This window comes from Durio zibethinus, chromosome 20 (assembly GCF_047325235.1).
Source record: "Durio zibethinus cultivar Kanyao isolate XHJ-2024 chromosome 20, ASM4732523v1, whole genome shotgun sequence".
In the NCBI taxonomy this organism is placed as follows: Eukaryota; Viridiplantae; Streptophyta; class Magnoliopsida; order Malvales; family Malvaceae; genus Durio; species Durio zibethinus.
This window is the reverse complement of record NC_143181.1, coordinates 8,751,059-8,765,103: the sequence shown is the minus strand read 5'-3', so window position 1 is coordinate 8,765,103 and position 14,045 is coordinate 8,751,059. Positions and strand designations below refer to the sequence as shown.

Below are 14,045 nucleotides of genomic sequence, written 5' to 3'. Positions count from 1 at the left end.
CCTCCATAGATGAGGGCACTGTCAACATTCGTAGAATTAATACTGCTACTGGTGAGGCAGAAAGGGCGTTTTACTACTAAAGAAAAAAAAAAAGGTGGCAACTTTTTCTGTTTCGCCAACAACTGCTGCAAAATAGCTATGTATCTAAAATCCCCATCCGGTACCACCTAAATTAAGCAGGTCTATAGCAATATTCCACAATCATTACTAAAACAGTAATAATCCTTAAAGAACACATTGTTCAACGGGGGGACAGGCCGACAGGGAAAGAGAGGAAACTGCTAACATCCGCAATACCAACATTGCAGGTCGTCTGGCTTCTTATTCAACTAAAACAAGCAGTCTAGAGAAGTTCACATTTCATACTAGAAAGCACAGCACAACAGGCACAGTCTCACAATTCATGTCCAAGTAGGTGTGACAGGCCACAGAAACACTAGTAATTCTAACATTCATAAATAATTAAAAGCTCAGCTCACAATTTCAACAGGCTCAAAACCTTTCTCAATGGATGCGTTGACAGCATCCACAACCAATTGTGTCTTCCTACTGATTGTCGGCCACTTATTATCTGGCTGAGCACCATTTTTTTTAATATTTTTAACCAAGCCAGCAAACTCTCTCACCATGCAGGCTTCCTGAGGTAGGTCTACGATGACAGTGTGTTCACTTGGAATCGGCACCCATCCTGTTCCAAGCTCATTATATCGAACTTTTGAGGATGTAGTATAAGAGGCCTCACGCTCTTGGTAAGGAATGATAAAATCTGTGAGATGCAAAGTTCCAAATGTTCCTATAGCAGTGATATTCATTGTCAGATTTGATAAGAAAGAGCAATTGAAGGTTGCAGTTTTGCCATCTTCCCAGTGTATTGAAGCCCCACAATCAAGTATTAACCCTTCTTCATTGACAACAGGACCTCGCAAGGCTGTAACGGTCTTGGGCAGCTCATAGTCAGCTGCCCACAGGATTGACCTGATGCCATACCATCCAGCATCACCAAGAGCACCAAGAGTGTCAAGATCTGGCTTCACACGAATGTTATTCTTGAAAAACTCCGGAGGGGCAAAATATGTGAAGCAGCCATGTACCTGAGGAAGCCAAAGGTTTTTAATCAATATTGTCATTCTCAGTTAAAATTACACAGCTTAAGAAAAATACTTGTATTGTTATTTTAAAACAAGTACTTATTAAAATTTAATTTGAGAAAAATTTGTAATCAATCCAATTTATCCTTCTTGAACTATTTATCTATATTTGAGCTAACAAATAAAAACTTAAAAAAATCCTCAGCAACTATATTTTAGGTGTTGTGTCTTTGGGCCATTATTTTAAGCTCCGTTTCATATCAAAATATCAATGCCACTCATTTGCTTTATCCTTTATAAAACCCTTTCTTCGAATCCCAAATAAGCTTATGTCCGGTGGCCATAAAAACTTGATCTGTGTTCGTATCATTGTTGATAATGAACTTTTTTTTTTTACTAAGCCAAAATAAAATTTTATTAAAAGTTACAAAATGACTACAAATATCCGAATACAATAAAGCACAGATAGAATAGAGGCCCCAAAGAAAATATATTAACACCATATGAGAAATCCAAGAGTAGTGTAATTATCAACAATTCCAACAGTCACAGATAGGTCAACAGTAAAAAAATAGATTTAGAAAGCCGTAAATACAAAAGAATCCAACTAAGCACCCGTCAAAAAGATTCTGAGCTAATTCCTTCATCAAGTCAACATCCAATATGAACATTCATATTTATAGACCATTAGTTGTATTTGTTTTCTTTCCCTTCAGCTGCAACCCACAAGATTTAAGATTTTCCATTCTAAACAAATATTCATGTCCTAGCTAATTATCTTTTTTTGTTTTTTCATCCAACTAAGAAGCAAAATTACAAAGACTTTCAAATTCTTATCTAAGGCGAGACCAAAGCACTCTGTTTAGTCTCCTTGATATTTGGCATGAGATTCTCCCCAGTCAATTTTCTTTATGACGTCTTTGTCACAGCAAACATACTCTACCTACTTCCCTAAAACACTTGGTGTGGTCTAACCCACCCTACCTACCCTCGCTGAAATGCTTGGTGCCCGCATACCCTACTAGGGCACTTGATGTGGCCACTTGCCACATGATCATTATCCTATTCTTGTAAATTTGGCTTATTGGAATGTACACATTTATATGTTCAAAAACTTCTCCTTTCTTATTCGAAGTGAGATTAAAACACCGTATCCTCTTCTTTTGAAGCGTTTGATCTGACACAAAACCTCTCCTAATCTTTTTAAATAAAATAATGTTTTCTACCTTATTGAATTGACCCACTTAACTTTTGAAATTGAATAATATATATAATATAGTCTATAACTCTTTATTAAAAGAATTTCAAAGGTATTAGAGACTGACAGTTGTCCAAACGGATAAGGAAGAAATTTGTAAAATTTTTAAGATGACATCTAGTTCTTGGAATCTTAGATCCCCTTTGAGAATATGATTTAAGAGGAAATTACTTTATTAGATAGATTCTGAAAATGAATGATTCCTGCATTTGGTAACTCTTACGGAAATATAAAAATTTTATGTTTAGTTAGAAAAATGTAATATTATTTAATAAAGTTTTTTAATATATTATCTTCAATGTCATGTGAATAACACATGATATATAATTATATTTAAATTATTTATTTATTTAACATGTAAATAATTTATTTAACATGATAATTTATATTTTTTTAAATTATTAAAAATTTAAAAACACTAAAATTATCTATATATAAAAGAATCCTTTTGTAAATAAATATTTGAATCTATATTCTATTCAATTGCATGGAATCTAATTACTATCATAACATTACATGCCTCAATGCAAAGCCAACATACGATTCTATCTTCGTGATAAGATCGATGTGGAAGTTGGAAGGAATATGGTAAACCTCCTCTGAGGGTTTCCGAAGACAAAGCTCCCAAAATAAATTTTATGTATAGTATATTTTAAATTGTATTGTACATATACTATATTTAAAATGTAAATTATTTATTTAATATATAATTTATTTATTTAACATGTAAATTATGAAAATATATTATAATTATTTTCATAATATATTTTTATAATAGGCAACATTTGTTGTTTTAAAACGTAGTCCATGTTTGTGATCCTAAAATTATTTAAGAAGCTTTTTGAAAAATATTTTTTTTCATAATATATTTTAACAATGATTACGTTTTTAATCATAAAAAATAATCTTTTGTTGAAACTGAAAAATTCTCAAAAATAATTTTTTATAATATATTTTCAATAAAAAACTACATTTTTAATAAAAAACTTGTTTTTGTTAAAATCATAGAATTCTAAAAAATAAATTTCTTTTATAATATAATTTTAACAAAAACCATGTTCTTAATCATAAAAACATTGTAAACAATAAAATTCTAAAAAATAAATTTTTTTTCATATATATTTTCAACAAAAATCATACTCCAAAAAATATTTTTTTATAATATATTTCAATAAAAGTCACATTTTTAATCTTAAAAACATTATTTTTGTTGAAACTATAGAATACTCGTAATGTAGTTTCAACAAAATTCACGTTTTTAATATGTAAAATATTATCTTTATTGAAATTATAAAATTATAAAATTATTGTTTTTGTTGAAATTATAGAATGTTGAAAAAAAATTAAAATTTTGTACTTTCAACATAAATTTCATTTTTATCTTAAAAACATAATATTTATTAAAATTATGAAATTTAAAAATTAAAATTTTAATTAATTGAAAAAAAATTTTAATTATATAAAATTCAATTAATATCTATTTTTGAAAAGAGTTTTATATTTTTTATAAAAATAAAAATATGGAGATAAAGAAAAGAGAAGAAATAAAAATTAAAAGAATTATGCAAATAAATTTTTTATTTGTATCAAATGTTTTATAGATTTGCGATAACAATCTTTAAAAACAAGCTTTAAACTTATTATGTATAGGAATTGTCTTTTTCCATTTAAAATTTTGATCTTATGATCTTATGTATTTATTATAATTTGTATTGAATATATGCATTATTTTAGTTTTAAAAAGTGATATATTAAATTAAGTTTGTGATTGTGGAATATTTAATTTTAATTATTAATTAAATAAAAACGAGTTTTAATCATTAAAAAGTGTTATTGTATTAATATAAAATAAGTTATTGCATATATATAAATAATATTTTAATTACTCAATTTATATTTATTAAAATTAAAATAAATATTCATAAATAAAAAATATATATCTAAACGAAACTCGAGACACATTCTATTTAGTATAAAAATAATGTTTTTCCTATTTTTGACATCATTAAAATTTATTTAAATTTGTTATGAAATCATAAAAAAATAAATTTTCATTTTCATTTTTACATTTATTTAATTTGGGAATTCTAATACTAATTTTCTTTCACTACAAGTCTAAGTTTAATTTGTGAGTTAAAAAAATTATTCGACATGCATTTCTATTTTTTTTAATTAATCTCATTTTATCTTTATATTAATTTTAGTTTGTTACTGTTTTTTGTTGAAATTCTCTTTTTTTTTCCTTTCATTTTATTGTCATCACACTTTGCAATTATATTTATTCTTTAATTATCTCGATAATACATATTATATATGAGTTTAATCTAATTTGTAATTGATTGATTTATTTTAATTAATATCATATGTAATTAGTTATATGACAACACAAATGTAATTTCATTGTAAAAGAAAATTTTATTTTATCATCTATTTATTTGAATTTTTTTAAAGATTATGATTGGCATTAGAGAAAAATAAAAAACTAGCACAACTAATGAGATTATTGAGATAAATTTTCATTATAAATCAATTATAAAAATATTTATTTAATTTAAAAATTATATTATATTGTGAAATATTTTTTATATTTAATTTCTTTGTATTAAGCAACAAAATATTATAAAAATTCCATAATAAAAGAAAAAAAAATTGAACCGAAACCCGGTAAAATATTTACCGTTTTAAGCTGACCAAACCGCTCCTTATCGTCTAAAAACTCCTTCATTTTCTGCGTCCTGGGATGATGCACCCACATGGTCCCATCCATAATCTGAACCCCATTTTCATCACATGCCTTTAGAATCTGATCAAACTCAGCCACGTTCAATGCCACGGGCTTCTCCAATAGCAGATGCTTCTTTTTCTGAGCAGTCAATACGGCCCATTTCAGGTGGAGACTAGTGGGTAGGGGCAAATAAACCGCGTCGACGTCGGGGTCGTCTAAAAGGGATTCGTAGGAGCCGTAGACCTTGGCTTCAGGTGGGAACCCATTGGCCTTGGCGAAATTGGCCGCTTTGTCGAGGGAGCGGCTGGCGATGGCGGAGAGAGTAGCGTTAGGAGCTAGTAGGATAGCTCGTGAGACTCTGCGGGCTATCTCAGCGCAGCCGATGATGCCAAATCTGATTGGAGTATCAGCCATCTTTTAGTGTGGTGGCAGTGCTTTGGTGATGCTTCTCTTATGAAATTAGAAGATAAAGAGAGAATAATAGTGAGAAAGAAAAGAGTAAAGAGAGAGAATAAAATATGCTTTTCAAACAACCAATTGCATAAGAGGATAAACGGCACTCTTATTTTTACAATTTTATAATGTCTCTACTAGCAGTACCGAGAATCTCAGACTATTCCTTACACTTCAGACGCACACCGAAAGTTAGGCTAAATAAAGTTATCATCTGTCCACTTAAATTGGCCTAAGTCCGAGAACATTGGCTTTACAATATTTTAAATGCCATTATTGTTCAGCCTGCATCGATGCTCCCCAACAAAAAGATTCTTGTCCTGGAAGATTAAAGGTAGTATACTTCTTTATAAATTCATATAAAACCTCCATTGTTGCATCCTCAGAGGAGGAGTTTGTTCATTGTTCTAAAACCTCAAAGACTGCTTTGTCATCCTCGTTAACCATCCTCCTGTCAATAAGGTTTTATGGTTCTTTAACAATTGTTCCATCCTCTCGCACAACAGCCGCTAACGTTTATTTTAGATTCATTTGGATAGAATAGTGAAATTGATTTTAGGGATATAAAAAAATAATAGTAAAAATAAGAATAATTACTATAATAATAAAATTAAATAAGTAGTGCGAATACATGTTTAAATGTAAACGTAATGACGACAATGAGATTAATTATAATGAGAATATAAATGATCATTAAAATTAATAGATTAAAATTTGTATCTAATAATAAAATTTTAAATTATTTAATATTTACAAATTTTATTTAAATTATTAGTTATATTAAGTTAATAAAAATATTTTATAATTTTTAAATTAAAGATCAAAATGAAAACAAAAATAACATTGGTTCAATTGGTATTAAAATATGGTTTAAAGAGCAAAATAAAAAAAAAAAAAAACAAAAACAAAAAACCAAAACCCACGTCGCACCTATTTGATCAAAAATAGCCAATCAATTATTTGCCCTCATAGAATGTGTTGGCCACCTATTTGGGTGTCTTATGAAAGGTGGGCGCGGAAAAAGATGATAACCATCCCTTACCAAGAGTCTAGTTCATCCAAACGAAACCTTAGACAATTGATTCTAGAAAGCACCGATAAATGTTTCCATTTAGTGATGTTTATCCTAGAAAACACCATTAAATTTATAAAAATTTCATTCCTAAATTTCATATCAAAGCATTTAAGAAACATCACTAGATATTAAAAAAAATCTTAATTTTAACAGTGTTTTCCCAAAAATATCGCTTGACAATAAAAAAAATACCACTAAAAGTCTAATTTCTCATAAGATATGTAGCTAAATTTCCAACATTCTTTTTTAATCGAGACATATGAGTTGTAGATATACGATAGATCTAATGGGTAATTGTAACTTGTAGGCCATTTTTCCCTCTTGTTTTAATATTTTAAAAGATCTAAAAAATTTAAAAGCTAGTTTGACACGATTCTTGCTCATAACTTATTGCTATCAATATGGCTGGAGTTTGACATAAGCCAAATCTCCCACTCGAAACTCCTTATCACTTCTTATCTTGTTATCCATGTTTTCATCCTCTTTTAAGGCTTGTGTAAATAAAACTTCAGCTTTTGTATAGCACCTTCTCTAACTTGTAGGCTCATGTTTATCATTCCTACCAAAAAGTCTCTTACTAGCGCCAAGCAAGGCAAATGCAAGAGAGGTGGTTGTCCATACACCACCTTATATGGGCTAATGTTGATAGCAAAATGATAATTAGTGTCGTACCATCATTCTGTTAATGGTAACCATTTGCACCATTCCCTTGGTGTTTCACTCACTTTGTATCTCAAATAGGTTTCTGAACATCAATTAACCATTTTTATTTGCCTATTCAATTAAGGATGGTGGGTAATAGGGATGTTTAGAAAAATTCCATACTTTTTGAAAAGCTCATGCCAAAACCCATCCATAAAAATCTTATCAATTTAACAAACAATAGAGTAGGCATTCAATGTAGCTTGAATATTAGATCCATAAATACTTGTGCCATTATCAAAGCTATGAGAGTATGAGAAATTGTGACAAAGTAGCATACTTACTCAATTTGTCGACAAAATAAGCATACTTATGCCATTATCAAAGCTGTGAAATGATGAGAAATTGCTATAAAGAAGCATACTTACTTTCTTGGGGCTACCTCTCACTCTCTTACTTCAAGGAGACTAACTAGAAACCCAAGTTGTCTAAACCACCGAAAATCACTACCTATTCTTCCTTCATTAGCCACTATTCGACTTCAATCTAGCCTTTTTTTTTTCTTTCTTCCCATTTTTTACTGGCCAAAAATCTTACAAGAAAAACTTTAAAGCCTTTAACCATTTTTGTTACCACTGATCCCAGTATTATTCACTGTCTAACCACCACATGCTTTTCTTTCCTTTCTTTCCTTCACAAATTTGAAATTGCCTAAAACACTTAAATAAAAAATACCAAAACTTTTTTTTGTTTTTTTTTATTTTTTTTCTTTTGTGGTTTTTTTTTTAAGGAATTGTGTTCGAATTGTTGAAAATTTTGTGTTTTGTTGGTTATGTGTATTGGTTTCTAATGATATTTTAGCTTACTACGTTTATCTTTGTGTATTGTAGTGATTGCCTATGTTTGATTATGTACTCAGTTTATTGTTTCTAGGTTATAGCTATCTCACTAGTTGTGGGTTGTTCACTTGTTCTTATTTCTAGGTTCCTTTTATAGATGTCAACAAAATAGGTTTTGGGGTAAAGCATTCCCTACTCCCATCCTTCAAATTTAAATTTGTCCATATCCTTGTCCCCATTCTCGAATTTGTAACTTGACTCAGCCCTATCCCCTCAAGAACTAATGGGTATGAGTAATCCCTATACCATAATTTTTTAAAAACATTAAAAATAAACATTTTAATATTTTTTAATCTAAGTAAAAACTTAACCATTCACATGTGAAAACAAAAACAAATATTTATAAACACTAATGCAAATACAAATCTAAATCACAAATATTCACAAAATAAAAATCATAAAAAAACTTTAGCAAAAATAATATTTTAAATGATATATCTTAAAAATTTTGAGAATTTCACTTGATGGACACATAAATTCATCATAAAATAAGCCCATTCAAAATTAAATAAAAGAAACACTTATCATTAGTAAAATAACACTTATAAATAGTGTTAAACAGTTAACATAAACTAAATACATAAAAAATTTTTATCAATGTGTCTATAATATATACCTATTGTATCTCTTCTTCACTTTCAACATCATCATGAACAAAGCCATAATATGCATTATTTTCTTTTAAAGATCTGACTAAAAAAAATATCATTTAAAGTTATACATTAAATTATAATGTAATAAAATCACTAATTTTTTTTTATTAAATCCATTACCTTATAGATCTTTCAACAACCACTTTTGAACACACATTAGTACTTCTAAAGTATTTACATGAAGCCTATTGTGATGAGAACTCACTAATTTACCGCTACTACTGAAGGTAGATTCTGAAGGTACATTGAAAACTGGAATAGCCAAGATATCCCTAACAATTCTTTGTAAAGTTGGGTTATAGAGTCCACCACTTTTCCACCAAGCTAATATATTAAAATCTAGAGTTCTTGGCAAAACTTTATCTTTCAAATAATGATCTAACTCAGATTTAGTCAATGAATCATTGTCATAATAGTTTTGGAACTGTCATGCATAAAAAATTTTAAAATTGAGAAAAAACAAGGGAGTTACTACCAATCTTTTTTAGGGTATGATTGGTCACTCAAAAGTTTACCTTTTTAATAAAACTATAAAAGAGAGTTTAAAGTTTATCAAAAAGATGGAAAAAGATTAGCAACCCCACAACGCCTATACATTGATACCACTTAATCATGCATTACTTTCGATGTTGGATGAAATGGTTTTGATTTAAAATTTAATACTAATTCCCTTCATTTAAAAAATTTTTTTGCTAAAATTCTTTATTTAGAAATATTAAGGAAATCTTTAAGTTAAATAATTATCTTAAAATTCTCCAACATCTAGGCAGAATTTAAAAAAATTCTTTTCACTTAAGATTTAACACAATATTCCTTTAAAATGAAAATAACACTCTTTGTAAAATATGATTGTTGGTGACTTTCTAACATATAGGCAGAGTATCAAGAATTATTTCCTTCGAAATGTTATTTTTGTTTTATTTTATAATATCATAATTTTAAAATACGTGTTTTTTTTTTTTTTTTTTTTTGTTTTGTAAAACACTTTATATGAGAAAGTAAATGATGGTATTATCAGGTAGCAAGTAAAAATTAAAGATAAAGAAATGCAAAATGAGTGCCAACAATAATATGATGACATATGTATGTCGCTAAATGTTATGCAATGTGATGAAATGAAATTTAAAAATGGACTCTTAAATATAATAAGACCACATTGACTCTCCAACATCTAAATAGAGCTTAGATACGATTATTTCTATTTAAAATCTCATTTTATTATTATTTTTTTAGTAAAGCTTATGATTTTATTGTTGAAGCGAATTAAGGACTCCCATGAAAAACTTAATGGAATAAAGTTTCCTAAATACCCTATCATCTAGGCAGCATTCGAAAATAAATTACTCCACTTGAGATTTTTGCACGTATCCTTAGAGTTTTAGAATGATCTTGAGCATAGATTTAGGGTTTTAGAGGGTTTAAAAGTTTTAAATTTTTTGAGGTTTAGGCTTTTAGGCTTTTAATTTGAGGGTTTAAGGTTTTAGGGTTTTAATTTGAGGGTTTAAGGTTTTAGGGTTTTCAGTTTTTAGGGTTTTTATTTTAGGATTTTGATTTTATTGTTTAAAAGGTTTAGGGTTTTAGTATTTTGATTTGGAGGTTTAAGGTTTTAGTTTTAGGGTTTGGGGTTTAGGGTTTTGATTTTAGAGTTTGGGATTTAAGGTTTTGATTTTAAGGTTTAAAATGTTTAAGATTTTGATTTTAGGGTTTAAAGGGTTTAAGGTTTTAGTTTTAGTGTTTGGAGGGTTTTGAATTTTAAAAACACAAACATATCTAAAAATTTCCAACATCTATGTGGACTTTCAAAGCAAGTTCGGTTTTTATGATTTTCAAAACTTAATTTTAAAAAAATCTTATATATATTTTTTTATAACAAATTAGTATTAATAATATTATTAATTTATTTATTGGTTTTTTTAATAATTTCCTAACATCTCAAAATTATCATTATTTAAAACACGATTATATTTCCTCCAACATCTACGCAGGAAAATTTTTCTTATTACTATTTTATTCGATAATCATTTTATATATTTTATATTATTATTATTTAATACTTGGGTTATTATTCTTTTAAAAAAATATTTAAAAAAATCAAAAGTTTTGAAATCGTTATTTTATTATTGTTGTTATTATCATTATTATTATTAATTATTATTACAAAACAACAAATATTTATTCTAATAAATTCTAAAAATTTTTAAACATGCATAAATAACAATAATAAAGCTAAAATTTATATAAATAATATATATAAAAAAGAAATAAAAATAAAAAATTTTTTACTTGAACCAAACCGGTCAATGGTTCAATCAACTTCAGTTCGATCAGTTCGGTGGTTTGGTCCAGTCTAGTTGAACCGGTTCAGGGCTACTAATGGAGGCAGGTCTACGGGTTGAGTTGAACGGATGCTGGGTTGGGTCACGAGCATGCACGGATTCTTCCTTTGCCTAAAATGACATCATTTTAGGTTTTATTTTTTTATATAAAAGTCAACTTTTTTCTTTTTTTTCTCTCAACTTTCACCAGCCAAAAACCTAAAAAATGACTGTGCGCTGCCGATTGCCATTCGCCGTTAGTGGTCATCAATGACCGAAAAATGCTAAACTTTTCCCAAAAACTTCTTTCAATCCTCTAAGCCTGAATTTGCCTTTTTTTTTTTTAGGGAAATAACCCCAATTGGCGTAGATCAGGGTTTGAAGTTTTGGTGTTCATTTTATTAAACCAAAATTGATTTTCTTTCTCTTTACAGGGAAGACTATGTTGTTTTTTTTATTTGTTTGCTTTTTTATAGGTGCTAGAGTCTGTGGGAATGGGGTCTGAGTTAACTGATGCTCGACTAAGGTCAAGGGTGCCTAGTGAGGGTTGTTATAGGGTATGTGGAGGCTGAAATTTTGAGGGTTAGGGTATGCGAAGAGCTGGGTTGTTGTAGCATGGGAGCTAGAGGTTTCTGGGCATGGGAGACTTGGGGTTTCTTGGGCATCTGAGAGACTTAGGATTTTTAGGCATGGGAGACCCGCCAACCCGCTCAACCAGCCTTGAATTGGCTCAACTGAATCGTGCGCTGAACCGTCACTCAATTGGTTCAACCAAACCGCTTACTGAATCGCCCTTGTTTTTGGCCCACTCGAACCGTCATTGACCGAACCATTGATCGGTCCGGTTAAGGTTTTTTTTTTTTTGAATTTTCTAATTTTTTTATATATTATTATTTTTGTTATTTTGAGTTTTTTTTATATATATTTATGCATGATAAATTTTAAAATTTTTTAGAATAAATATTTAGTTGTTTTAATAATAACAAAAATGAAAACAAGTAAGATAATAATTAAAATATATATATTAAAAATGCTTAAAAAATAATAATAATCTGAAAAATAGTAATAAAAATAATAATAATCTAAAAAATAGTAATAAAAATATATATATAATCTCATCCTCGAAGGCTCAAATTTACTTTTCGTAAAAAAAATGTCATGCATGCAATGCAAAATGTTACCATATTGATGCACACATTTTATTCTCCTTTGTTAGAAATTTTATTAATTATTTTATTAATATTTATTTTTAATTGAAATTTTGAAGAAAAAAGAATTTAATTATATTGAAGATTTTCTATAAATATTCCAATACACTAGTAATATTTTACAAAAAATCTTCTCACCTAAAAATTTCTTAAAGCATTTCTACTTGGAATACTTTTAAAATCCCATCATTGAACAAAATTTCCTTTTTTTCTCATTTTTTATTACCTATTTTTAATTTATTAGTTAATTTTATTGTTATTATTTTATAAGAAAAAAAAACTTTTTCTTGCATTGAAAATTTTTATATAAATACTCCAATACGCTAGTAATATTTAAAAAAAATCTTCTCACCTAGAGATTTTGTAGGCATCACTACTTGAAATACCTTTGAAGTATTTTGGTATTATTATTAAGTTTATTTTTTTATTTTTAAAGTTCATTTTAAAAGTTAACAAAATTATAAAAAATAATATTTCATCATTTAATCTAACAAATATAAATATTTTAATATACATAAATATTAATAAAATAATATAAAAAAATTCAAAAAAATTCAAAAAAAAATTTTTTTTACCTGAACGAGACCGGTCAACGGTTCGGTCAACGCGCTATTCAGTTCGACGATTCGGTCTGGCGTCAGCGGTTCGATCATGTTCAGCAGTTCAGTTTCAATGTGAGTCAAGTTCAACGGTTCGATTTCGGTTCAGTCGGATCGATCAGAGGCTGATGAAAGAAACGGGTCACGAGTAGGGTGCGCGAACCCCGGGTCGGGTCGCAAGTAGATGTATGGATCCTGGGTGCTTAAAACGACGTCGTTTTGGTTTTGGCAGTTTATATAAAAGGTGCTAAATTTTTTGTTTGGTCATTTTCACCATTTCCTTAGAAAAAAAACACTTTTTTCTCTTTTTTTTTTTCAGGTTGACTTGGGTCCGATGGCCATCCATCACAATGGCCGCCACAGTCCTCGCTGATGGTGAGCTCCGATCGCTATAGTCGGTGTTGAAAAATTCTAAAATTTTCTAAAATGTTTCCCTCAACAACCTAAATACAGATCCAGCGTTCTTTTCACCAAAAAATGTCTAAAATTCCCTAGATCTGTTAATGAAGTTTCGGTCAAACCTTCATTTTTTATTTTCTCTCTTTTTTTTTTTGAAACTGACTCTTTTTATTTTCTTTGTGCAGGAACTCTCGACGTTGGGTTTCCCGATCCAGGGGATTGAATTTTTTTTTGTATTTTTTTGGTATTTTTTTCTGGCAAAAAAGTCTTTTTTTTTACAGGGTTTTCTTCATTCTCTGTTCCTTTCCCCTCTTTCTTGTTCGGCTAAGAGCTTTATTTATAAAGCTCCAATAGTGAATGGCATAAGGCTCGGTATGGGGTGCAAGCACGAGCCCCATGCTGCCTTTATTTATTTTTGTCTTATTTAACAGTAAGGGTAGTAGCTGTCAGTGAGATGGGTGATCAGAGGGGTGGAGGGTAGGGTATGGTGATAAGAAGGAGGGTAGGGCATGGTGGTAGTGGTGCCGAGGAAGGCACCACTACCATCCCCCTTTTTTCTGTTCTGTTTGTTTGTTTTTTTTCTTTTTTTTGGTATTTTGTATTTTGTATTTTTCTTGTATTTTATATTTAATAATATTTTTTTTTTGCTTGACAAATTTGATGTCCACAGCTACCCCTCTTTGCACATTGCTGATAATCAATAATAGAGCAAAGATAAAGACAACAATTTT

The 14,045-nt window shown here is 28.9% G+C and overlaps 1 protein-coding gene across 1 annotated transcript; it reads right to left on the bottom strand.

Moving 5' to 3' along the window:
* Positions 1 to 204: 204 nt before the first annotated feature.
* LOC111315170 (putative oxidoreductase At4g09670) lies at positions 205 to 5,619 on the bottom strand. Its single transcript, XM_089749649.1, has 2 exons — positions 5,024 to 5,619; positions 205 to 1,091 (listed from the first exon to the last, which is right to left on the bottom strand). The coding sequence occupies exons 1-2, from the start codon at positions 5,483 to 5,485 to the stop codon at positions 471 to 473; spliced, it is 1,083 nt and encodes a 360-aa protein (XP_089605775.1). The 5' UTR covers positions 5,486 to 5,619; the 3' UTR covers positions 205 to 470.
* Between the last annotated feature and the right edge of the window lie 8,426 nt (positions 5,620 to 14,045).

Excerpts from the sequence above, each read along its gene's own strand:
- LOC111315170 (XM_089749649.1), bottom strand. The coding sequence starts at position 5,485 with ATGGCTGATACTCCAATCAGATTTGGCATCATCGGCTGCGCTGAGATA. Across the intron at positions 1,092-5,023 it reads GGTTTGGTCAGCTTAAAACG|GTACATGGCTGCTTCACATA; the intron begins GTAAATATTTTA and ends TGGCTTCCTCAG.